The sequence below is a fragment of the Ictalurus furcatus genome, chromosome 11, assembly GCF_023375685.1.
Source record: "Ictalurus furcatus strain D&B chromosome 11, Billie_1.0, whole genome shotgun sequence".
Lineage (NCBI taxonomy): Eukaryota > Metazoa > Chordata > Actinopteri > Siluriformes > Ictaluridae > Ictalurus > Ictalurus furcatus.
In genome coordinates, this window is record NC_071265.1 from 22,626,846 (window position 1) to 22,653,154 (window position 26,309).

Consider the following 26,309-nt stretch of genomic DNA (forward strand, 5'->3'; position numbering starts at 1 on the left):
TTGTTGCTGTTTATTTTGTATTAGTATTATGTAATGGGTAATGCACTTCTGCATCTTGTCATAGAATCTACCCAACAGACAATGGGTTGTTTGTTTTTGCATGGTTTAAGCTGCAGGGAACGTAAGAATCTGTAAAATGGTTCCTGTGTAGCAATATGAGGAGGGAGTTCCTACCCAGGGGCCAGGATATAATAATCTGTCCCTGAATGGGAGGGTGGCATGCTGATGGAGTCATTAATAAACAGCGGCTTCTTTAAGTGAAGAAGTAAAGATATTCCTCCTTCTCCTCGTCTGTGATATCATTGTGCTCTTTGCTCTTGAGTTTACGAACAGGAGGCTGGGAGCGAGGCATCAGCTTCTTACCAGACTAGAAAAAGTGTACAGGAAGGGTTAGACTTTAGGAAGGTGTTTATTGTGTATTCATACTGTTAACTCAGCTCCTTGTTAAAGTTATTCTTATTGCTTTTTAACTCGGTTTCTAAATAATTTGGCCTCTGTCTTACTGTTCGCTTGATCTCAGCTTGAGCTCTCTCCATGGCTTTCTTTATTCTCTCTTCCTGGTGCTGTTTCTGCTGAATGAGCTTCTCATCTCGCAGTCTACAAAAACACACAAATACTGGCATGTAGATCCTATGTAGGTGATTAACTTAGTAACGCTGCTGTGAAAGTGGAGAATTAGAATATTTATTAGTCAGACCTGAGTCTCCTCTCCTTTTCCTTGGCTCTCTCAGCCACTGCGAGACGGTCAGCGGGAATCAGCTCCACACTCTCCAGCAGATCACCCAGCCTGCTCTCAATGGCCATCAGCATCTGCAATGTGCTCAGGTTGGTTTCACTGTCTCCAATGCAGCTCCAGTAGACCTCCTCTACCTTCTGGCCCAAAGCATTCAGAGTACTCTCCTGAGAAGGAAAAGAGACAAACAATAAAAACTGACAAGAAGGGGATAAAAGGATGCAGGAAACCAAAGCAATTTCAAATTGTATGTGAAAGATAAGTGTATTAAGTGTATACAAGTTTTACCTTTGAACTGGTGTGTAACTGAAGAAATTTTTACGTTGTCTTTATTATTATTATTATTATTATTATTATTATTTTGCACTTTTTACAATTGAGAAAGCAGTGCAATATTCTAAATGCAATCACTGTAAATGTATCCAGTGTAAAATGAAAAAGAACAAATGACAGTGAGGATATACAGTTATACAGATATGGTCAGTGACAGATAAAAAGATTTTACTCTAAATTAATGAAGTATATATTAACCTGTTATTTTTCTTACTACCCAGAGTTATATTTATTGTTCATAAGAATAAATAAGCTGAAGATAACAGTGATTTTCCTTACCTCCTCTGCTTTGCTCTTTCCAAAGTCAAAGAACCTGGTATTCAGCTCCAGTTCTGCAGTTTTCTCTTTTTCTCTCTTAAGAGTCTCTGTCATGGCATCAATCTGCTGCTTCAGGTGGTTGGCTTCTTGCTCACTGTATGCATATAATCATATACACAGAAATCTAAGGTTCAACAATACAGGTTTACTCCAATACAGACACTTTGAACCATACAACATGCGCACATGTTCTTGCGAGTCTGTTCCATGGTCTGTCTGAACTCCTCCAGGCTCTCCTCGGTCTCCTGAGAGTTTTGTATCAGAAAGAGGTTCTGTTCTTCCAGTCCACTGAGCAAGTTCAGCAGTTGTTGAGGCTCTGTGAAGTACAACTCTGGCTCCTCCTACAGGGACACAGTGACAAATATCAACTAGTAGGTGGGCAGTTCAAGACAAGAAATGAGTCAGACATGTAATGTCTTAATATGAATTCTTCTCACATTGATCAGTTCTGGCTATGATTGAACATTATAGACCTCCAGATAGGTTGGAGATGTATCGAATATTCAGATATACATTATGCTAACAAACATTATACAGCAGCACTTTTGAATGCTTGATTCTGATTGGTCAGAAGATGTTGCTGTGTAATAGCATGGTTCAGACAATAGTTCTCGATGTACTGTTCATAAATATGTGGGAATTCTAATATGTTATGGTTTCCATAGTAGCAGATTACTGACAGTGACTTGTATGGCAAACAGTCACATAAACACCAACAAAAATGCATGTAATAATTAATTTGGTGAAGCTTTCTCTGAGGAGACATTTATTTAACATTTTTGGATGGAGTCAACACTGAGTGCTTTAAATGGTCAGAAGTAATGCTGTAACATGGGAAAGTCTTCATAATGGAGGGCTTTGTGGATTTTCAATAACATGACTAGCTAAATTGTTTTGGTCATATTAATTTCAAGAGAGAGAACAGAGAGATTGGTGAGGAAATGGCTTTTTATAAGCACTATAATGTAATTCACAGGAACCATCTTGTTTCAAAGATGTTCCACAACAATAAATGTAACTATAAATGAATAGAAAATTGATGAACTGTTCTTTAACTAATCAAAAAAACTATGATCATCTGCAAATTGCTGTGGTATAAGAGGAATAAATACATTAATATACAAATAAGATAAGTAACGAATAAAACACAGAAGGACTTGCTGATCGTGGAAAATATTCAACTGTGGGGTGGTAACAGTAACTTTGCTTAATTTTGGGCCACAGTGTAAAAGGCACCCTATGGTTGATTATTTTCCTTCAGTGTTTTATAGATTTTTAATACAGTAGTTCTAAATTTTATTATATATAGCTCAGTATATTGATGTGACTAACAATAATTCATTTTTAATATTAAATACAAATGTGTGAATTGTTTCTCATTTTAATTCAAATATTAAAGTGTTACAGACACAGTTCCCTTTAAACATGTATTATAAATGAATAAGCAGTTAGTTTGGATATAACTCACACTGACCTCATATTCTGAGCTGTCACTTTCAGATGCAGAGCTACTACAAACACAACAAAGGTTATTAGTTAAACTCATGTACTTCACATGGAACTTGTGTGTATGTGTGTACTGTACAAACATTTTGTCGCCCTGAGGAGTTGACTTGACGCTGTGTCTGGAATGAACCCAGGTCTCACGCAGAGGAGGCAGCTCGCGTGAAACAGGGCTCCTCTTCTCTCTACCTGTATCTGTATATCAGATGGAAAAAGAGTGGGACATATAATACTGTCACATATCTTGGAACTAAACATCGAGGAACTAAACCAAGAGAAAAAGCTCTCCAGCTACCAGGATGATTGTTAAAATAACAGTATTCTTAAATATCTTGGAGGGAAATCAATTACACAAATGAGCCTAAAATTATATGACAAGGAGCAATTGAATTCTGTGTAATAATGAAAGTAATTATGGTCTTTGTGATAGATTAGATTAGATTAACCTTTACTGTCTCCCTTAGAAGAAATTTGTCTTGGGCAATCGAGAGAACACAAGAGACGTTACAATACATATACAATTGAATTACAACTGACACAATTACAACCAAATCTGTTTAAAGAACAAAACATGCATACCATACAATAACCAAACATGCACACAACATACACAATTTCCATACATCAGTTATTGCACAAATGCTCTATAACCTGATTTTACCCAAATACCCTGTACTTAAATATTGTAAAAATACCCTATACACACACACCTCTTACTATTCTGTAATTTGATTGATAATAGAACTAAAGATACTGATATCTCAATGCACTATGTACATCATGTAAGCATTCCAGCACAAACCAGGGTTTGCTCATATAATATTAAAAAAACAGTCAAAATGTTGACCAGTCTTTCACCACTTCACGTCACTTGTTTCCCTATGCGTTGGTTGCACTGAAATATTGACACTTTTGGTGTTTGCGTTAAAATGCTGATCATTTTGGTCGAAAAGTTACCCTGTTTCACCACTTTCTCACTACAGTATCTGTCTGATCCACAGCCTGAAGACACGGCTACATATAATTCATTCAGTTTTATTTGTATAGTGTTTTTAACAATGGACATTGTCCCAAAGCAGCTTTACAGAAATATATAAATACAGGATATAGATTTAAAATGTATGAATTTATCCCTAATGAGCAAGCCATTGGTGACGGTGGCAACGAAAAACTCCTAAGACGAAACCTTGAGAGGAACCCATCCTAATCTGGGTGACACAAGATTATAAATAAATAAATCCCTTCTATAAATGTGCTAATTCTACATGGTCAAATAGTGCAGTTGTGTAACCAGGAAAATTCCTTATAGTTTTTACATGAAGTCCATTTTGTTGAACTGATGGAGACTTGAGTGCAAAACTGTTTTGGTAATTGCAGTCCTAAAGCTATGATGGCAATTGTAGTCCTAGACATCACAGCATAACTGTTAATATGAATTGAGGTCCAAAGCCATCTTTATGGTTTTTAAGTGGTACCATGCTTAGCAATCTCAATGATTTTTAGGCTGCACCATGTGGGGCCATCCTCAGCAGCAGCATGTGACTTCCAGTTGATGAGAACTCCAACCAGAAGTAGGGCAACAATAGTTTTACTTTATATTTTATAGCCCCCTCAAAATCCCCCTTCTATCCATGGCAGATTCCTTGTTTATTGTCAGCATAGTTTTATTAAACAAAACTGCTGTCATACTGTCATACTGAAAGGGCTGACTTGTTAACAATAAAGCATTTCATTACCTTGTAGTTCTTCAGTTAGTGTTCTTCAATTTTCAAAAGCAGAAAAAGCTTACATAATTAATAATAGTAATAACAAAAAGTCTAGAGTGCCCTAAATTATTATTATTGGCCAAGAATTTACATTTTTGTGCACTAGTTTTTTAAGTGGGCCAATTGCATCACAATATAATATTTGTCCACAAAAAGCAGAATATTCAATGGTTTACACTTACGTCTATCAGATTGACGGGTCTTTTGTCCTCTATCTGTCTCTCTGCTCTTTCCCTCATGCTCTTCCTTGTTGATGGCAGAGGTGGATTTAGTGCGGTGTTTCTTCTTCGCTCTCTGTTTCTCCTGCCACTCTGGAGGAGAAATCTTAAATAGAAAGTCCTTGTAGAGTTTGTATTCCTGCAGTGTGTCCTCGAGCTTAGAAATGTTGCTGAGTGAAAGATGGAAGAACAGAAGGATCAACCAGAATGTGGCTTAATAAAGAATGAAAGCTAGTTAACATGTTGTTGATGAATTATGCTCCCTTGCTTTACTAGCTTTTACTTGGCAATATGCTATCATAAAATACCAATTAGCTTAGTGAAATGTATTAAGGCAGAATGTTACTAGTATTTGTACCTTTTAATGGCCACCATCTTAGCTGTGACCCTCTTGATCTCAGCTACTTTCTCCACCTTTGCTTTGCTCTCCTGCTCAGCACTATATATGAGATCACACACATCATCATACACATACATGAACATAACATTCACTTGTTGGTGATCTTCTGTGTAACATGGTTCACTGCACAAGAAATTATTGTTGTCTAATTATGCACAATTTAGAATATTGTATGTCAGTTAGTAAGGGATCCGCCATAACCTCTTCATTTTTCCAGCAGTTTGAGTCTAAGGTCTATCTTGCCATCTTGTCTGTCACGGTTCTGTATTGCTTATTTTGTTTTTTTGTGTCCATTTTCTTTGAAATTTCTGGATTTTATTGTGCAGCACTTTGGCAGGCAGTTATTATCTTTTAAATGTGGTATATAAATAAAGATGACTTGCTTTATTGGATGTGCAGTTCTGTGTGTTTTGTGTGATGGCATTACATTCTGATGGCCTCCACTGAGTTCTTGTCATTTTCTTTTAGAAATGTGTCAAACAAGGCAGCGTCATCCTCCAGGAGCTTTTCTGCTTTAGCCAACTTTTTCTCTTCACGACTTGCCTGCTCCTCTAGCTGTGCAATCTCTTCTCTCTTTACTGCCAGAGCATACTTGAAGAGAGAGAGAGAAAGTGTGAAATGAACAGAAATTTAAGGAAACATGCTGAACAGAATAGGCAGAACATTTGTAAGAGTTTGTTGGTCAATACAAATTGTACCTCTAGGTAGAACATCTCTCGTTTCTTGTTAATGAATTCCCGTATGCTCTCTTTTTCAATGTTACGATCTATGATGGAATATAATATAGAATATCTTAATGGATATGGGAGTAAATAAAGTAGTTTTATTGTCGTCTTCAGGCAGGTGTTTCTGAAATTAAAATATACAGTGCTTGTCTGTTTATCCGCTTTCTCACATTTTTGGCTCACCTTTGATCATGATCACTTTGGATGCAAGAGCATTTTGTGGAAGCTGGACCTCAGTCTGTGAGAGGTGTGTGGTGGCTTCTTCCTTGTCCTCCAGGCCATCTCTCAGTTTCTTCCTCAGATCTAACTGTCTGGCTTTTATTTTGCCTGAGTATGTCTTCTTCTCGGAGACAGACAGACTCAGATCTCTCTGATATTCCTACACACAGGGAATATAGATTTCTCTTTTCACCCAACTCACAGGGGTTGTGTACTAAAAAGGGGGCTTTACTAAGAGTAAGGACCTTCAAATGCTTTGCTGTTAACAAAATTTTGCTTTGGAACCTCTTAAAGACAGGTGCTGTGGTAATATTTAAAGTTTATATTTTAGTTATGTGACTCAGATTCTGTGTTCAGTTCAAATTCAAATAAATATCACTGTGTCACTGATGCATCTGTTGGCAGATTGGCGAGCCTCGACCCATCCTTGCTCTTGAAGGATTAAGCCTTTTTTTTTTTGGAGGCTTCTTATAGTCTATGATTAGATGATTGCCTCACCTGTTTCACATCACCTTCTTATTTCAACTTGTCACATCGGTATTAGTCCTAACTTGCCCCTGGCCCAACGTTTTTGCACCATGTTGCATGCATCAATTTCAAAATAAATGTTTACCTTCAAAAAACTGCAGTTGGTTAAGTAAAACATCAAATACCTTATCTTTATATGTTTTTTGTTTAATACAAGTCAAAGTACATTTACAAGTCACTCCTCTTTGTTTTTTCCATACTTTCCCAACTTTTTCAGAATTGGGGTCGTATCTTTATGAAATACACCTATTCTGTGTGATTACCATGGACAAAAAGTTTTACAAAAGTTTCTGCAATGGTTAATCAATGGGTTCTGTGTACATTTGAGGATTCTTATAAAAGGGTTTTTCTAGTTTGGGACCCTTTTTGATATGGAAGCAGTCTGTTATAGAGTTCCACAGAACTTGAATTAAGGTTTATGCAAGACATATTTTCAAAGAATGGCTCCCTGGTATAGGCTCCAGGTTTCCCCGTGACCCTGAAGAGGATAAGCAGTATAGAAGATGAATGGATGGATATTTTCAAAGAATGATTTATTTAATTCAAAGGTATTTCTAAAAGAAGCTCTAAGTCTGTATAATTTGACCTTCTGAGATTGGAATGCCTTTCCATAGGGAATAATTTGTAGTCGGGTTTGGCCTAAGGGGCATAAATACCACAAAACCTCAAAGAAGGCATAAGTAACTGGAATTGCTGCTTTGCTAAAGCATTGGAAAGTTAGATAATACTACACAGCGTTGGTAAACATTCTCTCATTTTTGTACTTGTAAGAGTGTAATATAGTTTTTTTTATACAGAGTAGTATTTACTGGCAGAATTTAACAAGTACCCTTAGACTTTTATTTTAATGTGAGTTATATGTGAGTTTTGATTAAATTGGCTTTCACGCAGTGCAGGGAAACGTGTTGAATGTTTCGTCAGTGGTATTCTCCCATATGGAGAGTTCCATTAAGGAGAGACTACTTCCATCATTAGCAGTTGAAATACAAATATAATGGGGAAAAATGTTTAATTAATGTACTACATAACAACTGTTTTGCACTTCTTCTGGCAATGATTCTCATGCAAGAAGTATTTTGTTGAAGAATGTGTTTGGTCTAAAAGAGAATTACTAATATAAAGTCAGTGCAGCAGCTCTCTGCAATGTTATAATTGAACTCACTTTGATAAACAAAATAACTTAAAATTAAAGAGTGAAGCAGTAAAGTGTTGCTGTCTTGTCTTGTAAAAAGTACTGAAACCAGTTTAGCATACAAAGGTTGTCAATGCTGTGACAGTTTTATAGTCTTGTTTTTCACTTGTTAATTTTTACTTCGTTCATTCCGCCCTTGTTGTAAAATTAAGTCATGTACTGTGACATTTATTAGTGATCTGCTAATAATATTTTTTGTGGCTTCTTTTTCATGCACTATTAAATAAGCAGTTTAATTAAAGAATACTGAGCTGTAGAGTATTAGAGCATTGCCAAAGAGTATTGTCTACAGGACAGCCTCACTAGTTAAAAAGTCATGACAAAAGTATATAACAGTCATATTCTATAAATTATAGACTGTATATGCCTTTAAAATGTAAGATAATAAAGTATTTTGAAGCAGTTCAACAGACATATATGTTAACATCGACACACTCTTAATAGGTCCCACAAAACCTATCTATAATATATTAAACCTGAATTAAACCATAATCACCTACTATGATATACAGGTTTAGCTATGATTTTAATGTGGATTTGAAAGCAATTATTAATACTTATGGGGGGGGGGGATATGAGGTGGGGATTTAAGTATTGAATTAACACCAAACCAACTAGATACAGCACCAAGACTAAATTCAACACTGGAGATGATAAATACACATACTTGCTTTCTCCGTGCTTTCTCTGTCTTTCTAAAGTGGAAGATGGTGTTATCTTCAGGCATCTTAAAGGGGTTCTGTTCTGTCCTGTTCCCGTCATGGTCATTCTCTACAAAAACAAAACAAAACAAAACAAAACATGAATGTCATACTAAACACAAAAACCCTCCTGCATTATTAGGTCAATCAAATAAATTAAGGTAGTATAACTTGTCCCAGGGTAGTTACAGGCTGTGGATCACTTATAGCCTTTAAATGCAATGACACAAGTTACCTGTATAGTATATGACCAGTGAATATGAGTAATATGTTTAGAGCTTTAAGGCCAACATGCCATTCACAAAATACAGCAAGCTGCAAAATGACTACCTGCACAATGCTGGCCACAGAAATGTGACTTTGGTACAAACTGCTGTTTGGGATAAATTAATAGCCTTCCAAATCAATACGACTTGTGTTTCTTGTTCAATAATACAGGTATTAGTCATCAGAATTTCTTACCTTTTACTGAAGGTGCTGCTGATAGCATTCTGTTAGACAGAGTTGTAGCTAGATTAGAATAAGCATGTGTTAGTCTTTGCCTAAGCCTTTGACAAATACACTTTATTCAGGTCATCATCTTTTCAGCCCTTTCTCTAAAATTATTATTATTTTTTTAATGCTCGCCTCTGATTAGTCAGAAGGTGTTGATTAATTTTCTATGACAACAGCTCAGACAATAGTTACAGCTGCTAGGCAAATCACAGGTTTATAGTAATGTGCTAGTTCTAATATGTTATCCTTTCTGTAATAAAACATGTACACAGTCATATGTAGGGTGAGTGTAATGGTTGCTAAACTTTCTGTGAGATGTTTATTTAACATCGGAAGGCGTCTCCAGTGTCAGTGCTTAGAAAAACTCTTAGGCAAAGTTATTCTTTTTCCATCAGGTCTATCGTTTAAATGAATCATCACCAAGATGGAGAAATAACACATTCGGGATTGCAAATGAAACATTGGCTTCCTGTTATAAAATGTAAATATACACAACATGACAAGTAGTAAGTAGAACACAGGGGTTAATAAGGTTGATTGAAATACAGTATAAGGGAATGGGAATAAGTCTACATTCTACTCTGAGCCTTTAATAGATTAATTGGAAAACACACTTACCTTAGTCAGTATTGCTGTTGTGACGGGAGATTGAAGCACCATAAAGGATTTCTTTGTATTACGTATGATTTAATCCTTAAAACCATTCACAAACCGTTTTTCGGAATGGCTGAAGCTCTTTCCGCGTTTGAATTCCGTTACCATATCAACTGAATTTGGTTTGTTTTGTGTGTGACCGGCAGGTAGCGCTGTGTCCCAACACACAGGCTTATCAGAAGGCTTATTCAGAAGGCTTATCCAGTGTAAAAATTCAGATTCGATTTACCCTTAGTGCTATAATGAAGCAATGACAGATATTGTCCATTTATCCATGAATTCATTAACATACTCAAATGTCGTGTTGTAGTTTATTGTCATGTCTTCTTTAATATCTGCATGCACCCCACTTGTAAATTAATGAATGTTTAAACAAAATAGATAGGCCCATAAGCACTTAAATATGTGTAGGCAGTATTTGTTGTATAGGTATGGTGTATAGGTGTATAGGTGTGCACACACAAATTCACTGTTGCCTTTAACACAACACTCTATATTTACTTTGTATTTAATGTAAAATGAAATTGTAAATGTAAACCCAAAGGGTGTTGGATAGAACCCCCCTCAACCTCTAACCCCCTCAAAATCCCCCTTCTATCCATGGCAGGTTCCTTGTTCTGGAGTTTCAGCCAGTAGTGCATGTGATCACAGTGGATGATGCCCACACATAAATCACAAATAACAGCAATAGTGCTGTACCTTAACTGATCACTGACTGAAAAAATGACTGTTGGTGCAGTGAACCTAGTGCACTGTAACATTATAGTCATACATTATAATACGTATAATAACAGAACTTATGCAGGCATATATTTATGCCATCTACAAGCAGGAAGACCTGTCACATATTAATAATTAATATTCACCACCATACACACCAAAGCTGCTTCTCTCACTGTCATATTTGTATTTTTGATAGCCTTGCCATGCTGCTTTGGTGCCTTTTTTAAATAGAGGCTCACCTCAATGTTTACTGCAAAATACACATACAGTCATGTGAACAGATAAGTACACCTCATGGAAATTGTTGGCTTTTTTCACATATTTGGACAAGCCAACATTTGATCCTTTTTAAAACAGTGCCTATTAATAAAGTTGGTACACTCTATCAAATGGCACATAAAATTGTCATTTTGCAGTAACTTTCACAATTTAAATTAACAACAACAACAAAACATATCAGTCACATGGAGAAAGTAAGTACACCCCTACATATATCACACCTTCAAATCCATAAAATTAGAATCCGTTATTCACTATTGGGTGCCAGTGATTAGAACCTGCTTAGGGAGTGCAGGTGGAACCTGTCTTATTTATACCCATCTCATATCTAGTGTCTGATGTTCCCTTCGTTGTTGAGGTGTGTGGTGTCATCATGCCAAGATTTGAAAAGTTCTGTAAGGCCTTCAGAAAAAAGGTTGTGGATGCCTGAGTCTGGCATGGGATTTAAAAAGATCTCCAAATTATTTGAAATACATCATTCCACTATATGGAAAATTAACTTCAAATGGACCAGATTTCAAATGATTGCCAAGTTGTCCAGATGCAAAAAGAAGTCTCCAAGAACCCCAAAATTTCATCACAGGATCTGCTAGTAAGTCTTGCAGCTGTTGGTGTCAAAGTGCATGCTTCTACAATTAGAAAGAGATTACACAAATTTGACCTGCATGGGAGGTGTGCCAGGAAAAAGCCTTTGCAAGACTACAGTTTGCCAATGAGCATATAGGCAAAGACCAGGCTTTTGGAATAATGTGCTCTGGACAGATGAATCAAAGATAGAGTTGTTTGGCCACAGTAACAGCAGACACAGTTTGGTGCAGACCAAAACCAGCTTTTCAGGAGAAGGATACCAACTGTGAAACACGGTGGTGGAAATGATATGGTTTGGGGTTGCTTCACTGCCTGAGAGACCAGACAGCTTGCATTCATTGATTCAACTATGAATTCTGCATTATATCAAAAAGTGAAGATAATTGAAGATAATGTGAGGCCATCTGTCCAAAAGTTGAAGTTGAACTGAAAGTGGACCTTTCAACAGGATAATGATCCTAAGCACACCAGCAAATCCACCAAGGAGTGGCTCAAAAAGATGAAATGAAGAGTTGTGGTATGGCCATGTCAAAGCCTAGATTTGAATCCCATTGAAACGTTGTGGGGGGATTTTTAAACAGGCTTTACATGCAAGAAAACCCTTAAACATCATGCAACTGAAAGAATATTGCATGGAAGAGTGGTCAAAAATTCCAGCAAGCCGATGTCAGAGACTGGTGGACAATTATGCGAAACGCCTACAAGAAGTTATTTCTGCTAAAGGAGGCAATACTAGTTTCTGAGGCCAAGGGTGCACTTACTTTTTCCACAGAAGAATATCACATCTATTTCTGTTTCTGTTGAATAAATGCTTGAAAAGCTCATTTTAACTGTAGTTTTGTTCACGTATATCAACTTCACTAATAGGCACTGTTTCAAAAATGATCAAATGTTTGCTTGTCCAAATATATATATATATATATATATATATATATATATATATATATATATATATATATATATATATAAAAAGCCAACAATTTTCATGGGGTGTACTTATTTTTTCACATGACTGTTTGCTCATATGCACTTTGGGTATGCCCTCAAGCACATATGTAAACATGCAAATATACGAGATGGTTTATGAGTCCTCCCCTCCCGTGCAGTGGGGACTGAGTGAGGATTGCTCCACTAACCATATACTGATTTAAGCAATACTGATTTAGAAAGCAGCCATTTAAAGGCACACAGTGCAAGGCAAAGGTTGACTAAAGACCATTGATGACTGAGGACTGATTTTTTTTTTCACTCTTTGTAGATGTCTAATTTATTTTCTGGGTTATTGGTGTATCAGTAATTACAATTAAACTTATTAAAACCTGACTAAACATTGTGGTTACATTTGAAATGTTTTATGAGTAAAAAAAATGGACTTGGATATATCCCAAAGCCCTACTGTACTGTATCTAACACGCCTGGCCTGTTTGTCATTGCCAGTGAATATCCCTGTTCCCAAATCCCCACTAAATATTAAACTTTTCAGATGCAGTCTTTCGTGCAAATGTTTCAGATTTTGCAGTGTTTCAGTGTATTCCTGTTGCAGTAATTTCATGCAAACTTTAGCCTTGTAGGTGGTTTACTGTTATAGTCTCCTGTGAATATCTATAATAATCTAAACAGGGAATGTGTGTGATGGATGTGTGCAGAAATAATGTTGATTATAGGCAGCATTTTTATGCATTTTGGCTAGTACTCAAATGTACAGCAAAGCAACCCACAAGAGGCTTGTGTTAATTGAGGTGTTTATCTCAATTTGTGTGGGCCTGAATAAAATGACTTTGTTTATTTCATATGATCACACAAGTTAGCTTGCATTTGTTTCACAGCTGATCAGTGTATGTGTTGATGTTTCCCACATGTGATTACTTAGTACATGATATGCTACAGATTAACCAAATGCTTCCAACAGTGTGTCTGATGTTTTCTTTCATTGTATACAATTCCAGCCACTTGACAAGCACAACAACATGCTTCATGAACAAAATGATCATACATCCTTACAATTAAATAAATGGTTAATATACTGCTTGCTTACTCACAAGAAGTAAAGGGATCTTTTCCTAATGATCTAGACCAGTGGCTAAGAGGCCTTGAGCAGTGAAACCCCCTGGAACAGCCAAATCATGGCTTTTTTGTTTAGTTTGAGAATTTTGAAACTGAAATCTTTGAAATGCTCTTTGTATTTGTGTAGCCTTGTAAAATGGCTTAATGCATTGCCTAAATTGATTTTTAAGTGCCTTTGCCACTCTTTCCATGTTGAAACACTTAAGCATTTCTACTCTCTGTGCCAGTCGCTATCATTGCTTCACTATGATTAAAAGCATTATACAGTGTGTTTCTGTGTGTGTGGCTGTGTGTAACTAGGGCAAAAGGCAACAGTTTAATCCCTGAGATAGACAGTCTGTGATTGCAGTGTTTGAGTAAGGGGCCTTTAGCATCTGACCACTGTAATCCCTCCATCACAGAGTTCTACAGCCCAACACAACCCAGAGAACATCACCGTGATGTTTATTAGAAGGTTACAGCAGGTCACAGGAAAACTGTAGCTCACACTACAGCTCGTTTTTATGTCTGTATGTCTTTATCAGCTGTATGTGTCCATTATTAGTGTGTGATCAGTTAACAAAATTACATTTTTTATTTGTCAGCATTAACAATACTGGAATTCCCTCAGATTATAAATAAGCAAGTGTTGCACCCAGACAGCACACAGTGCAACAATACTGTTCTTCCCTCCTTAATCTACTTTGCACAGTAGTGTGGGTTTTTGTGTGGTGTGAAGGAAGCAAATGTCTAATTAAAACACCCTCCTGGATAATTATGTGAATATGCTTAATTACCAGCTTTCCCCAGAATAACTTTGAGATGGGATGCCTTTAAATGACTGAGAATGGCAAAACAAGCAATTTGTGCACAAGCATCGTTATAGCCTTACTGAGCAGGTGGACCTGGTTTTAACCCCACATGCTCTTGTCCCGGGGAAGCAGGTTGCTACTGCACAACCATATGTAAGATATGTTGGGCTCTCTGTGCCATTGTACTGTCTGTGCCAACTACAATAGTGTTACTTATCAAATATAGCTAAGTCAATGTTTGATTCTCTAAATTTTCATCTCAATGGAAAGTTGTCCAAACATCCTGTCTAGGATATGTCAATCATTTTATTATTTCACTACTAAATACAGTATATATAAAGAGCAGCAATTAAATAGCATCTTTACTGGTTCTCTGCACATAAGGTATTTGAAGCAGCACATTGTGTGATCAGATGATGTGCAATGCTGCAATCTATGAGACAAGCTGGTGACCCTGTGCTGACAGCAGAGAGACAGGTGGCGGTCAAAGACCTCATATTTTCTCAGAGCAAGCATGTAGAGTTTTTGCCCTTCTAGACTCAATACTTTTGTGAAATGAAATTGGCAAGACATCAGGTGACAGCAAATGATAAAAATTATTACATCTCAAACAAATATTTAAACTAAATACAAAAAAACCGTTAAAAAATATTACTTTAAATTACTTTATCTCTCCAAGAACTCTATATTGTTTTCCATTGACCATGACCTGTTTCGCTGGGATATAAATATGAGTTTACACACATGTAAAATACTTTTGGTGTCCATTCTCAGAGTAGAAACCAAAGAACTGTCAATACAAATAATAAGCATTTAGAAGTATGATTAAGCCATAATCAGGGACTTAAATAAACCGTATTTTTTGGTTTTGTTCAAAAGTCTGGAACAGTTGAAAATGTGTCAGGATTTGGACCAATTAGCAACAACAAGGAGGAGGTGAGGAAGACAAAGAAGAAAATTCCAAATCGTACAGTTTATTTGATTCTGGAGTTGTCAAGGTGATATTAAGGAGTTGTCATTTAATAGATGATTTTTCCAACAATAAGATAATGACCCCAAAACATACACCCAAATCAAAACAGAAATGGCTGCAGGAACACAAACTCAGTGGTTTGCAATACCTATTTCAGTCCTTGAATTAAAACTACTGTAAACCTGTTTAACTGTATGTTACAAATGTGTTGCACTGTGGCTTTTGCACAGCCACCTTTCTGAACTGGTGTCAGCAGATCTTCCTTCAGCATCTTTCAGATAAAGGCGGGAAGGAAAAGGTGGAAATGGCACTTTCCGCTTCTCGAGCGTCCACGCGCTGACATTCAAAACACAAGCAGGTCTCGCTCGATGACGCCAGTCGCTTAGTCCCGCCCTGCGTCGGTGCCAACCAACCAGATCGCGCGTACTGGACGAGCCCTCGCGCCCTGCCTCTCATTCTCGCCCCTGTAGCGCGCTCTACGGTCACGTGTCTCAGGCATAGTACAACTACAGTGCCGCGTATCTGGCCAGTAGTGTGTAGCAACACAGCGCGAAGCGTTGCAAGGGCAAGTTCGCCAATTCAGCCATTCTTATTACACAGGAGTCGTGCAAAAAAAAAAAAAAAAAAAGGGGAAAAAAAGGGCACAAATAACGTTGGATTTATAAACGACTGCTGGAAATAAACGGGTAAGAGGCTCTACCCAAGACTTACTTTAGCTTCTTTGGATTATATCTGTGTGTATGTGAGAGTGTGTTTTATTCTGCGGCACGCGTGCGCTGCCTTGGGACAAAAACATGTTTACATTGAAGAGCTGGAGCTGGGGGTATGGTTTCGTCTCATGGAAGTAACGATTCACATTTCTGTGATTGGATTATCGATTCATATTCAGAACAGTACCATTACGAGGATATTAATTTAAAATAAAGCATTTAGCCTATATATAGAATTTCCACGCCGCCGTCAATAATGGCTATTTACACTTGCAGTTACTTGTGTGTGCATGCTTTAAAATAAAAACTATTCAATCCTGAATCCCTAAATCCAAATCGTTTTCATATGCATAAATGAGGGACGTTTGTTTCCAAACCATGTGGTCCTGTGCAGACTGGAGAGTGAATAATGTGGTGGAAATGCACGCATTTCGTTTACAATTCAAAGTGCAAACTGTTATCGGATAAAACGATGAAGAGGTGATATGCGCTGTTGATTGGCTTGGGTAATCTACTTCCTCTTGCAGGGCTGGTGACTGAAGCTAATTTGTTGCATATAAGGCGAATGCAGGCTGCGCGTGTGACTGAAGCGCTATTAAAAGTGCTGCGTGCTCACTGCTCAGAGTGTTGACAGTTTGTGAGCGGCGCTCAGAGGTTACTGTCGGTCACATAGCTAGGCAGAGGAAAACAAACGCGGTCCGTCGTAAAGGGGCGCATGTGTACAGCAATTTACTTTTAATCAGCTCCACATTTACAGCCTGTTCTCATCTATCCAACATTCTAATATTACTAATACGTAAACTATTCATTAAGAAATTGCTAAATGCCATTTTAAGCAATAGAATATGTTATCACAGGGGTGTGTTCTCGTATATTATTGTCATTTGATTTGACATAACACACCATCTCAGACGTTCTTTTGCTTTTATTCAACAATTTACTAACAAACAAACAAACAAAACAAAAAAAAAACGACAAACGTTTTATTTCATATGTGGTTTAATATCCGCCATTTCTTCTACCACAAGTGTCTTGGTGCTATGCAACACAGTAATAATGTTATTTAGCGAATAAATTGGCCTATATTTTGTCGAGCTTGTAAACTAGTCTAGGCTAGTCTGGAACAGCTAATAGTTATCATGTTTATGTATTCATAGTAGCCTAACTGAGAGAAGTTCACCAACACAGTGGCGAATTGTCATTGCGTTTGTTCGCCATCTAGCGGCAGGAATAATAAATAAGTGACAAACTAAGTATCGTTTACACGTGTAGTATATGGTGCACTTGCACGTGCTTGAGTAGCAATGATATGAGATAATGTGATTGAAACAAGAATGGTTTTTATTGATTATCTAAACATTAACACAAAATTACTGTTGTAAAAAAAAATGAACCATTACCAAAGTAATATTGACATCTGATCCTCTCTCCTCTCTTGGTGTAGGTGCAGCCTGGAGTTTTTGGTGTATGTGTGAATCACGATATTTCTTTCTTGCTGTGAGCAAAAACAGCATTCTCACTTTACATGGACTCCATCAATTCCCTCTGGCCCGAGGAATAGGAATTTACTATTCTTTATCAATTTTAATTAAAGGGAAAATTTAGGGAATGGTGGACAATTTCTTGTCAACTGAAGAGAAATTCCTTTCTTACAGTGGCATAGACTCTGCTTCACCTGTGGTGTACTACCTATTGGATATGGTATCAGACTCGGAGAGCTATAAGGTGATGCCTTCACCATTCTCAGAAGATGACCTCAGTGATGCATCGAGTCTGCGTTCATGCTCTTCCCCAGATTCCCAAGTCCTTAGCTCAAGCTATGGGAGTTCATCAAGCGCTGAGAGCCAGGATGGCATCCTCAACTTCCTGCTATCCCATACTTCCCTTGGTGGTGGAGTTGGCAACAATGCCGAGGTTAGCACTGTAACCTCAACTCCTCTAGCAAGTATCCTCTGGAACTCACAAAGGGACAGCATGAAGGAAGAGAACTTTGACTTACCAGTCTGGTCCACCTCAAACATGGAGGAGACACATGCTGAACCTTTCCAGCCCACGCTGGAGGAAATTGAAGAGTTCTTAGAAGAAAACATGAATGGTTTGGTGTCCCTCAAGCATGAGGGGAACTCACACCTAGGATTAGAGCTGGAGCTGGACCTTGGATTGGGGACAGGAGTGGTGGTCATGGAAGAGACCTTATCTAGGCTACCAGAGCCAAGCACCATTGGATCTCAGCATCATTCTAATCAAACTTTGTCAATGGCTAAGATTCCATCAAACTTCAGAGTTGAGCATGAGACCAAAAGCACAGATAGTATTCCAAGTAATCAAAACCCCAGTATGCAGACAGAGGATGCAATAAAGGAGGAGATCCAAAGTAGACCTGTCTCCACTGAGAACAGCACTACAACCAGTGCCAGCAGTGGTAATAGTGGGACACCTGTTGTTCTTCAAATTCAACCAGTTCAAATCAAACGGGAGGATCAGAGCACCTGTGGGGCTGCGACTCCTGCCTCAACAACTCAGCCACCCACCACAGGCACAGACATAAAAATTGCCCAACTGCTTGTGAACATCCAGGGACAGACCTTTGCACTAGTCCCTCAGATTCTACCCTCTGCTCCCAATTCATCTTCATCATCTGCGAGGCTCAATGGCGCATCTAAATTTGTGCGGATAGCACCTGTGCCCATTGCAGCAAAACCTGTGGGTAGTGGAGGGGATGGTCTTGGTTTGGGAGGGTTCCAAAATGGTCTCCTAGTCGGAGGAGCACAGAAGTTCCAGAAGAATCCAGTGGCAGATCTCATCAAAATGCACAAGTGCAACTTTCCAGGCTGTGCCAAGATGTACACCAAGAGTAGCCATCTCAAAGCTCACCTGAGGAGACATACTGGAGAGAAGCCATTTGCCTGTAACTGGCCTGGCTGTGTATGGAAGTGAGTGTGTGTTTATGTTTATGACACTGTCCTGTCCCCTAGGGCAAGAAATGAAATACAGGAATGAAATGCAGAAATGCAGTTCTGAAATAGAGGCAGATATATGGGAAAACTATAGGAGCAGGTTTCATTATCATCATTATTGTCAAAAATAAATAGTTATTGTTAGTTTTATCTTTTGCTAACAACTCAGGCAGTGATTTAGATCTACTTAAAATAACATGTGCCTTGAATTAAAACATATTTTATTTTTTATCCCTGCTTTCCCTTAAGGTGAAAATGCAAGACAACTATATATATATATATATATATATATATATATATATATATATATATATATATATATATATATATATAGACATATATAGACATATAGACATATATTTACATCTGTATCTAAAAGGAGGGAGGGGGAGGCTGGATCAAGATTTCCATTACATGAGAGTAGATGTTAACTTCATGCTGATTTTAGGCCGGCGAACTTGGCTCTCGCCAAGATAATGGTTAGATAGGTACACAGCTAGATAGGTAGATAGATATATGTAGAGAAATATGATATGACACTGACAGGTATCTCCTCATAGAGTGTAAAATGAAACAGGACACACAGCATGTGGTTCCAAGTCACATGTGTTTTTGAATCTTGCCAAGAATGAACAGCTATGCCTTGTGTGTAATAGATCTATTGTCTTTGTTGTTGTCCATGTGTTCAGGGTCAGGGTGTGTTGTTGAAACAGTAATGTAGTCAGTCAAGCTAAAGAGGGTTACACCCAATCCCAAGCAATAGGACTACAGTTGCGAACTACAAGGTTTGTGAGCCCTATAACAGCAAAACACAGCAAACAACTGGCATACAACATTTAATAATAATATCTTAATTGAAAAAAGATTATTAAGAATCAGTCATTGACATATCCCTTTAGGGATAGTAATTGGATTGTTATTTACCTGCTGTTCTCAACAAAACTGCAATTACAGTAATCTAAACAGATTTCAGAGAACCTTTGGAGGAATGTTTTGGGTCATAAAACTGGAAAGACTATAGTCTATAAGGTAATTTTGCAAATTCTATAAAGATCAGTGCAAGAATCCTCAAAGAATCCTCAAACGTGTAGCCGAATCTGCTGCAGTAATCTCCTTATGCTTTTCTTATAAGGACCATAAGAAAGACAAGAAGAATTATATAAATCTCTACAGAAAAAAACGTTGCTGGCAGTCTTAGATTTGATAACTACAGCTCAATGTACACAACCTTCGAAGAAAGCAAAACATGTCATGCCAGAAATAAAAACCCATCCCAACTATAGAGCATGGTAGCCAGAGGCTTGTTGCCTCAGGGATGATGAACTCCAACCTGTATTAGGAAATTCTACAGGTTTCTGTAGTAGATTACAGATACATCTGTCTAATCTCCGATTGCTAACCACTTCTGATTGCCAAACACTTGACCTTGACCATTTATACCATTTGTTTGTTAAAATTGTAGCACTGTAGGTGTGCATAGTTGTTAAATATGGTTCTTTAGTTATCATGACTTAGAGACAGGGACAAGCTCAGGCACAATTTGGGGATATGGCAGAAACTGACCCAAGGAACTGTCACTACAAAAGAGGAAAGTGAGCTTTTTATAACGCTGGAATCTGACTGTTGGAACTCAGCAGCATAACCCTTCCCCCCCGCCCCCGCCCCAACCCGCAACCCCCCCCCCATTCTTATGCTACAGTAGCAACCTGGCAGCAAGCCTGGTCCAACAAGAACCAACCATGAGAACTCAAGCACAAATTCAACATACACCCACACACATGCCAGGCCTGTTTGTCTGTTAATAGGCATCACTTATTGTCAATATTTTATGCCAATATGTCAATATTTTATGAAGGTTCATAATTAGATCTGGATCTAACAAACTTCACAGCTGCTAGTTGTTAGTTGAATGAATCATGAATCCTCTCTCACTCTCTCTGAACAGCAGGAAACAAGTTGTTTTCCAGGTCATTAATTATTAGCAACAAAAGAGGTTCTGTCCAAAAGACAAAAGACAGGACTTAGGTTAGTGAGAAGCAGTCCAAAATGTGTGTGTGTGTGTGTGTGTGTGTGTGTGTTGTAGGGTCCAAATGTCCCCACAAAGATAGGAATATCTGATGGGGACATTTGGCTGGTTCCCACAAGGAAAACTGCCTATTTACAAAAACTGCAGCTTTTATTGAAGGAAAGACCAAAATGTTTCCTTTTGGTTACTTAGGTTAAGCTTAGGGTTAGATTTAGGTGTGAACATAGCATTAATTAGCTGCATTAATAATTATGTCAGTAGAAATCCTCACAAGGATAGTAAGAAAATGTGTGTGTGTGCGTGTGTGTAGTCTCACACACACACACACACACACACACACACTGAGACTATGAGAGGGAGCCTGTGAGAGAGGCGACTGTTTCAGGTCAAATGCTGTGCAGAATAGTTACCATGACTGTGAGAGTGGAACGCCTCCTGATCCTTTACTCACACACACACACACACACACACACAAACACACACCACAAACATATAGACGGATAGAGAAAATAGAAAAAAGTGTTCATTGTGGGTTCCTAGTATGGTTAATGGTTTACGTTCTTAAAAAGGTACTGTGCTACAGTGCTAGATGGTAATTGGAGGACCTCAGATTAACGTTTCACTGAGAGACGTGTTGATGTGTCGCCTCTGGATCGCTCATTAGAGATAAATTCATACATTTAAAATGTATATTCTGAATTGCTATATTTCAGTAAAGTGGCTTTGGGACAATGTCCATTGTTAAAAGTGCTATACAAATAAAACTGAATTGAACTGATTTAATTTTTATGTTACATTTTTATTGCTGGAAGTTACCAAAGTTCTGAGAAAGGCTGTGCGTGTGTGTGTGTGTGTGTGTGCGTGTGTGTGTGCGTGTGTGTGTGTGCACGTCATGAGCATATGTTTTGGTAATTAGCATATGGTTTACACTGAGGCACCTTTCATTGGAGTTACCAAGCTCTGATGGGGATGTCACAAACCCGAATTAAGAAACACATGAACACACGAGTGTGTTCTTTCTAGGAATTACTTCTACTATGTAATGAAGCTCTCTTTTCACACACACACACACACATGTTTCTGTAACAGCAAGCAAGAGGGCCTCTTGGCACCCACAGGAGTTCTAAAACAGGACATTCCTCTTTGCTTTCGAAGAAAGAATTTTTTTAGAAGGCCACACTATAAAATAGGAGCTCTCTAAAGAGCCTTTACAGTTTACTGCCAGTAGATGCTGGTAGCTTCTTTAAGACTTGGACAAGGTTTAAGACTTTCTTTGCCAGACTACTATGCAGAGAAAAACAAAATGGTATGAGATGGAAGTTTCATTAACAACCTGCACTCTTAAAAAATAGTTTATCAATGTTTATTTCTGTCGTTCATGATTTTAGCTTTATAAAAGGATTTCTGGCAAGACAATTGTCCTGTTGTTATGTAGTCTGCCTCTTCTACAGTGACCCCTAAGAGATTATCTAGAGAGTCAAATTAAAGAACACTTTAGAGTGTACAATGTGTTTTACACATAACAGTAACTTTCCTACGAGAGCTGCCTTCATACTAGCCACAGCTGAGGTTTGGAACCAAATCCCACCGTAGGATGGACTTCTGGGAGTTTTGCAGTTTTTACAGGAATATCAAGAACATTCTTTCAATGAAGCTATTGCAAAGTTGTAGTCAATTCAGGTCCAAGTTAAATTAATGCACTCTTACATCCAAGTCCAAAGTCTCCAAGCTGCTGTTCAAGTCAAGTTCTGAACAGGGTCCAAGGAAAAATTGTGTTATCATTGATGCTTTAACTACATTTGTTCAGGACTATTACACTATATGGCCAATAGTTTGTGGACACCTGACCAGCATGCCCATGTGTGCTTTTTGAAGATTCCATTCCAAATGTAGTCCCCCTTTGCTGTTATAATAGCCTTTACTCTTCTGAGAATACTTTCCATTTAATTTTGGAGCCTGGCTGTAGAGATTTGTCCATTTAGCCACAAAAGCATTAGTGAGGTCAGGTACTGATTTTGGGCGAGGAGGCCTGGTGCACAATCTGTGTTCCAGCTCCTCCCAAAGGTGTTCAGTGTGGTGGAGGTCAGGGCTTTGTGCAGGCCAGTCAAGTTCTTCCACTCCAACTTTGGCAAACCATGTCTTCATGGACCTCGCTTTGTGCATGGCAACATTAACATGCTGGAACATGTTTGGGCCTCTTGGTTCCAGTGAATGGAAACTGTAATTTTAAAGCATACGAAGAGATTTTAGACAATGGTGTGCTCCAAAAAGGGAAAAACCCACATATGGATGTGATGGTCAGGTCCACAAACATTGACAGTATAGTGTACATGAATAGCAATAGACTATTATAGCTTAGTTTAAGTAAAGTAGTTAATATTGAGAAAAAAATGCTCATCTTCCAGGAAATCTCAAGTCATTACAAGTTACTTGACATGGCTTACTTAAGTAATAATCAGGGGAACATTGGATGCAGGATGGAAGAAAGCGATACACAAAATATGTATAAAATAACTATAATAATCTGGATTGTTAAGACATGTCTTTTGTTTTTGGCAGTCTTACATAGGAATCTTCTCTTGGCTTGTTTTACATAGGATCATTACTCGTCTTACTAGAAATATCAGACTTGCACCTAGTTCATGTTTGTGTTTGCCATGATACTTTGCCTTAGTTCTGTATTGTGATTACATAAGAGCAAAGCAACCTAGCCCTCCATAGACTGTAAAGTATATTATCTTATCGCACAATTTGAGGCTGCAGAACCTTATCAACCTGTTTGGATCTGAGCTCTGAACACCTGGTTAGAAGCAAACACAGCTGAAAAACAGAGATCATGCTCACTTGCTGAATATGTATGCTGATTATACGGTTATTAGGCGTATTAGAATACTTGTGTGCTGCAAACATAGCAATAGCATGATACTGACATTATTTATTGTGCTAAGGATTGGCAGATGGGAGGCAGATGTTCTTTTGGGGTTGGTCTGAGATCAATTAACGTTAGATAAATCAAATCAGTTGTGGTTTGCAGAGCCACTGCCCTGCCTGCATGACTGAACTCTCTGTGTGTGTGTGTCCCAGGTTTTCCCGCTCGGATGAGCTGTCCCGTCACCGGCGGTCCCACTCTGGGGTGAAGCCGTACCAGTGTCCCGTGTGTGAGAAGAAGTTTGCCCGCAGTGATCACCTGTCAAAGCACATCAAAGTTCACCGCTTTCCCAGGAACAGCCGGACAGTCCGCACTGCTGCCTGATCCCACCCCAGTTGCACTCACTGAACCACAAAATCACAATACATTTGACATGTGTCATGCGAAAGGAAACTGATGGACGCGTAAGAAGTATCATGTCTCAGCATTTCTACTTTGCCCTCATATTTATAGTGTTTTAAATTAAATCTCAGTGGCAGAGCATAGGTAACATGTATTGTCATCTTTGGTGCTACATTCTGTACGGATTACTAAAACCACTTTTCCACTGCACGGTACAGCTCGACTCGACTCAACTCGGCTCGCTTTACTTTTCTGAGCTTACTTTTCCACTGCAGTTTAGTGCCGTCTCATCATGGGTGCCATCTTACACTCACCTTCACGCAGAAATAATGTTGTATTAGCGAAGACCAAATACACAAATACACCGTCAGGCCGTATTCCAAATGCTTTTCCTGTTTGCTGAACATGGACCCTATTAAGGATGTAAAATGTATTTTTAAATTTATAATATATTATTATCAATTAATAGAACATTACTGTACACAAAGTATGTATTAAATGACACATTTATTTAGGCAAACTGCAGAACCACTCATTAAGGAGAATTCCCTACTCCTTCAGTGTGTGGCTCACATTTAGTATCGACTCGGCTCCCTTGGAACCTGGACCAGGTACCAGGTACTATCCACAGTGGAAAGCCCCCGAAAAGTGAGCAGAGTCGAGTTGAGTCAAGTCGAACCGTACCGTGCAGTGGAAAAGTGCCATAAAAAGTGCAGACCGGCATTAATACACACTGTGCTAATGGGGATCAGTCGATTTGAATAAGCTACGGGGACACGTTCATAAACCACACCATTTTTTATGTGAGTGCGGAATGACAATAGAAATGCAAAGAACAAGCACAGTGTCGACTGTACATGTTTAATATGTACACCTTCAATCAGTGTTGAAAATCTCATTTTTGCTTTTAAGGCAAGCTGTTTTGTAAAAATGTGTTTGTATTTTTTATTAATGTTGCCTCTTAATGGCTCTGCTGTGTTTTTTGGCCTTAGTCAACCACAAAGCTATTATCTCAGGTCTGACTTGGGTGCTGGGGATACTGTAAACCCAGTCTCAGCATTTCAGAACAACTAATGAGGTTGAAGGAATGTGACACAATCAAACAACTTGGAATAATAACTAAGAGTGTTAATCACTTGTACTCTTCGTTAGCACTCAGCAGCAAAGACACTAAATGAGATGCACTTGTTATTTGTAAGCACATGGAGCGTTTGGAACCAAGTGTCTTCTCTTTCCGTTTCATTATTTTATTTCCTTTGACACAGAATATGCCTCCAAATTCCAGTGTATTACTGGATTACCTACAGATTAATGTGTTACTAATGCTGGTGCTACATCCGTGAACCCCAAACTACCCCCTCAATGCCCACCTTCACACAAACATGAGCATGAACATGCAACACTGTAGCTGTTACTTTTCAATGAACTGAAAGCAGTCAAGATAAAATGGTTTTGTTACAGTTTGAGGATTACAATCTGTAATTTGCAACGGTTACACATCAGCATGTTCGGGATTGTTCATGTTTGTTAGGAAGGTTGGGTAAGTAGTGTGGACAGACCGAAGTGCTTGTGGCTAAAGTAGGCAAATCCACAGTAGTGCTGGTGCCATGTTTTATTTAGTGTTTATTATTATTTTCTGGGCACTTCTATAAGTGGGGAGACTTACTTCCTATCTGTTTCATTTGTGTTCTCTTTCTGATCAAGGGCCCCACTGTACATATATAATGGCATTCCTTTCATTCATAGAATGAATTTTATGAGTACTTGTTAACACACATCCTATGAATGTATGTAAATAAAACCTGTATGATTTTAAGGGTGGGGAGGCTGAGGGGAAAATTAAACAATGGGAAATTGTTGTTTGTGGTTAAGATTTTTAGTGTAATCCTAAATGTGTACATAAGTGTCTTCATAAACACACACACACACACACATATATATATATATATATATATATATATATATATATATATATATATATATATATATATATATATATATATACACCCCTTGTACACTGAATTCATTTACAAATAAAACATTTAAATATAGATAAATGTTTTTTGTCTACATTGTAAAGTATTATTATTTCTTTAAGTCTATGTCCAAGTAGCTATATACCTTTCCTCAAAAATTACCAAA

At 38.0% G+C, this 26,309-nt stretch overlaps 2 protein-coding genes across 4 annotated transcripts; one reads left to right on the forward strand and one right to left on the reverse strand.

Moving 5' to 3' along the window:
* Positions 1-7: 7 nt before the first annotated feature.
* On the reverse strand, positions 8-9,906 carry cfap100 (cilia and flagella associated protein 100). Of its 3 annotated transcripts, none has more exons than XM_053636721.1 (15): positions 9,750-9,906; positions 9,099-9,146; positions 8,603-8,706; positions 6,180-6,375; positions 5,970-6,037; positions 5,699-5,862; positions 5,230-5,310; positions 4,836-5,041; positions 2,974-3,082; positions 2,859-2,892; positions 1,571-1,725; positions 1,346-1,478; positions 698-900; positions 504-597; positions 8-367 (listed from the first exon to the last, which is right to left on the reverse strand). In XM_053636721.1, exons 2-15 carry the CDS (start codon positions 9,124-9,126, stop codon positions 254-256), a joined length of 1,689 nt encoding a protein of 562 aa, XP_053492696.1. In that variant the 5' UTR covers positions 9,127-9,146; positions 9,750-9,906; the 3' UTR covers positions 8-253. The 3 variants fall into 3 exon arrangements, with proteins under 3 accessions (XP_053492696.1, XP_053492694.1, XP_053492695.1); XM_053636719.1 differs by having other exon boundaries at positions 2,859-2,895; XM_053636720.1 differs by having other exon boundaries at positions 2,859-2,895; positions 9,099-9,127; positions 9,750-9,901.
* Positions 9,907-15,701: 5,795 nt separating this feature from the next.
* On the forward strand, positions 15,702-26,084 carry LOC128615025 (Krueppel-like factor 15). Its single transcript, XM_053636845.1, has 3 exons — positions 15,702-15,889; positions 17,358-18,846; positions 23,981-26,084. Exons 2-3 carry the CDS (start codon positions 17,522-17,524, stop codon positions 24,147-24,149), a joined length of 1,494 nt encoding a protein of 497 aa, XP_053492820.1. The 5' UTR covers positions 15,702-15,889; positions 17,358-17,521; the 3' UTR covers positions 24,150-26,084.
* The last annotated feature ends 225 nt before the right edge of the window (positions 26,085-26,309 follow it).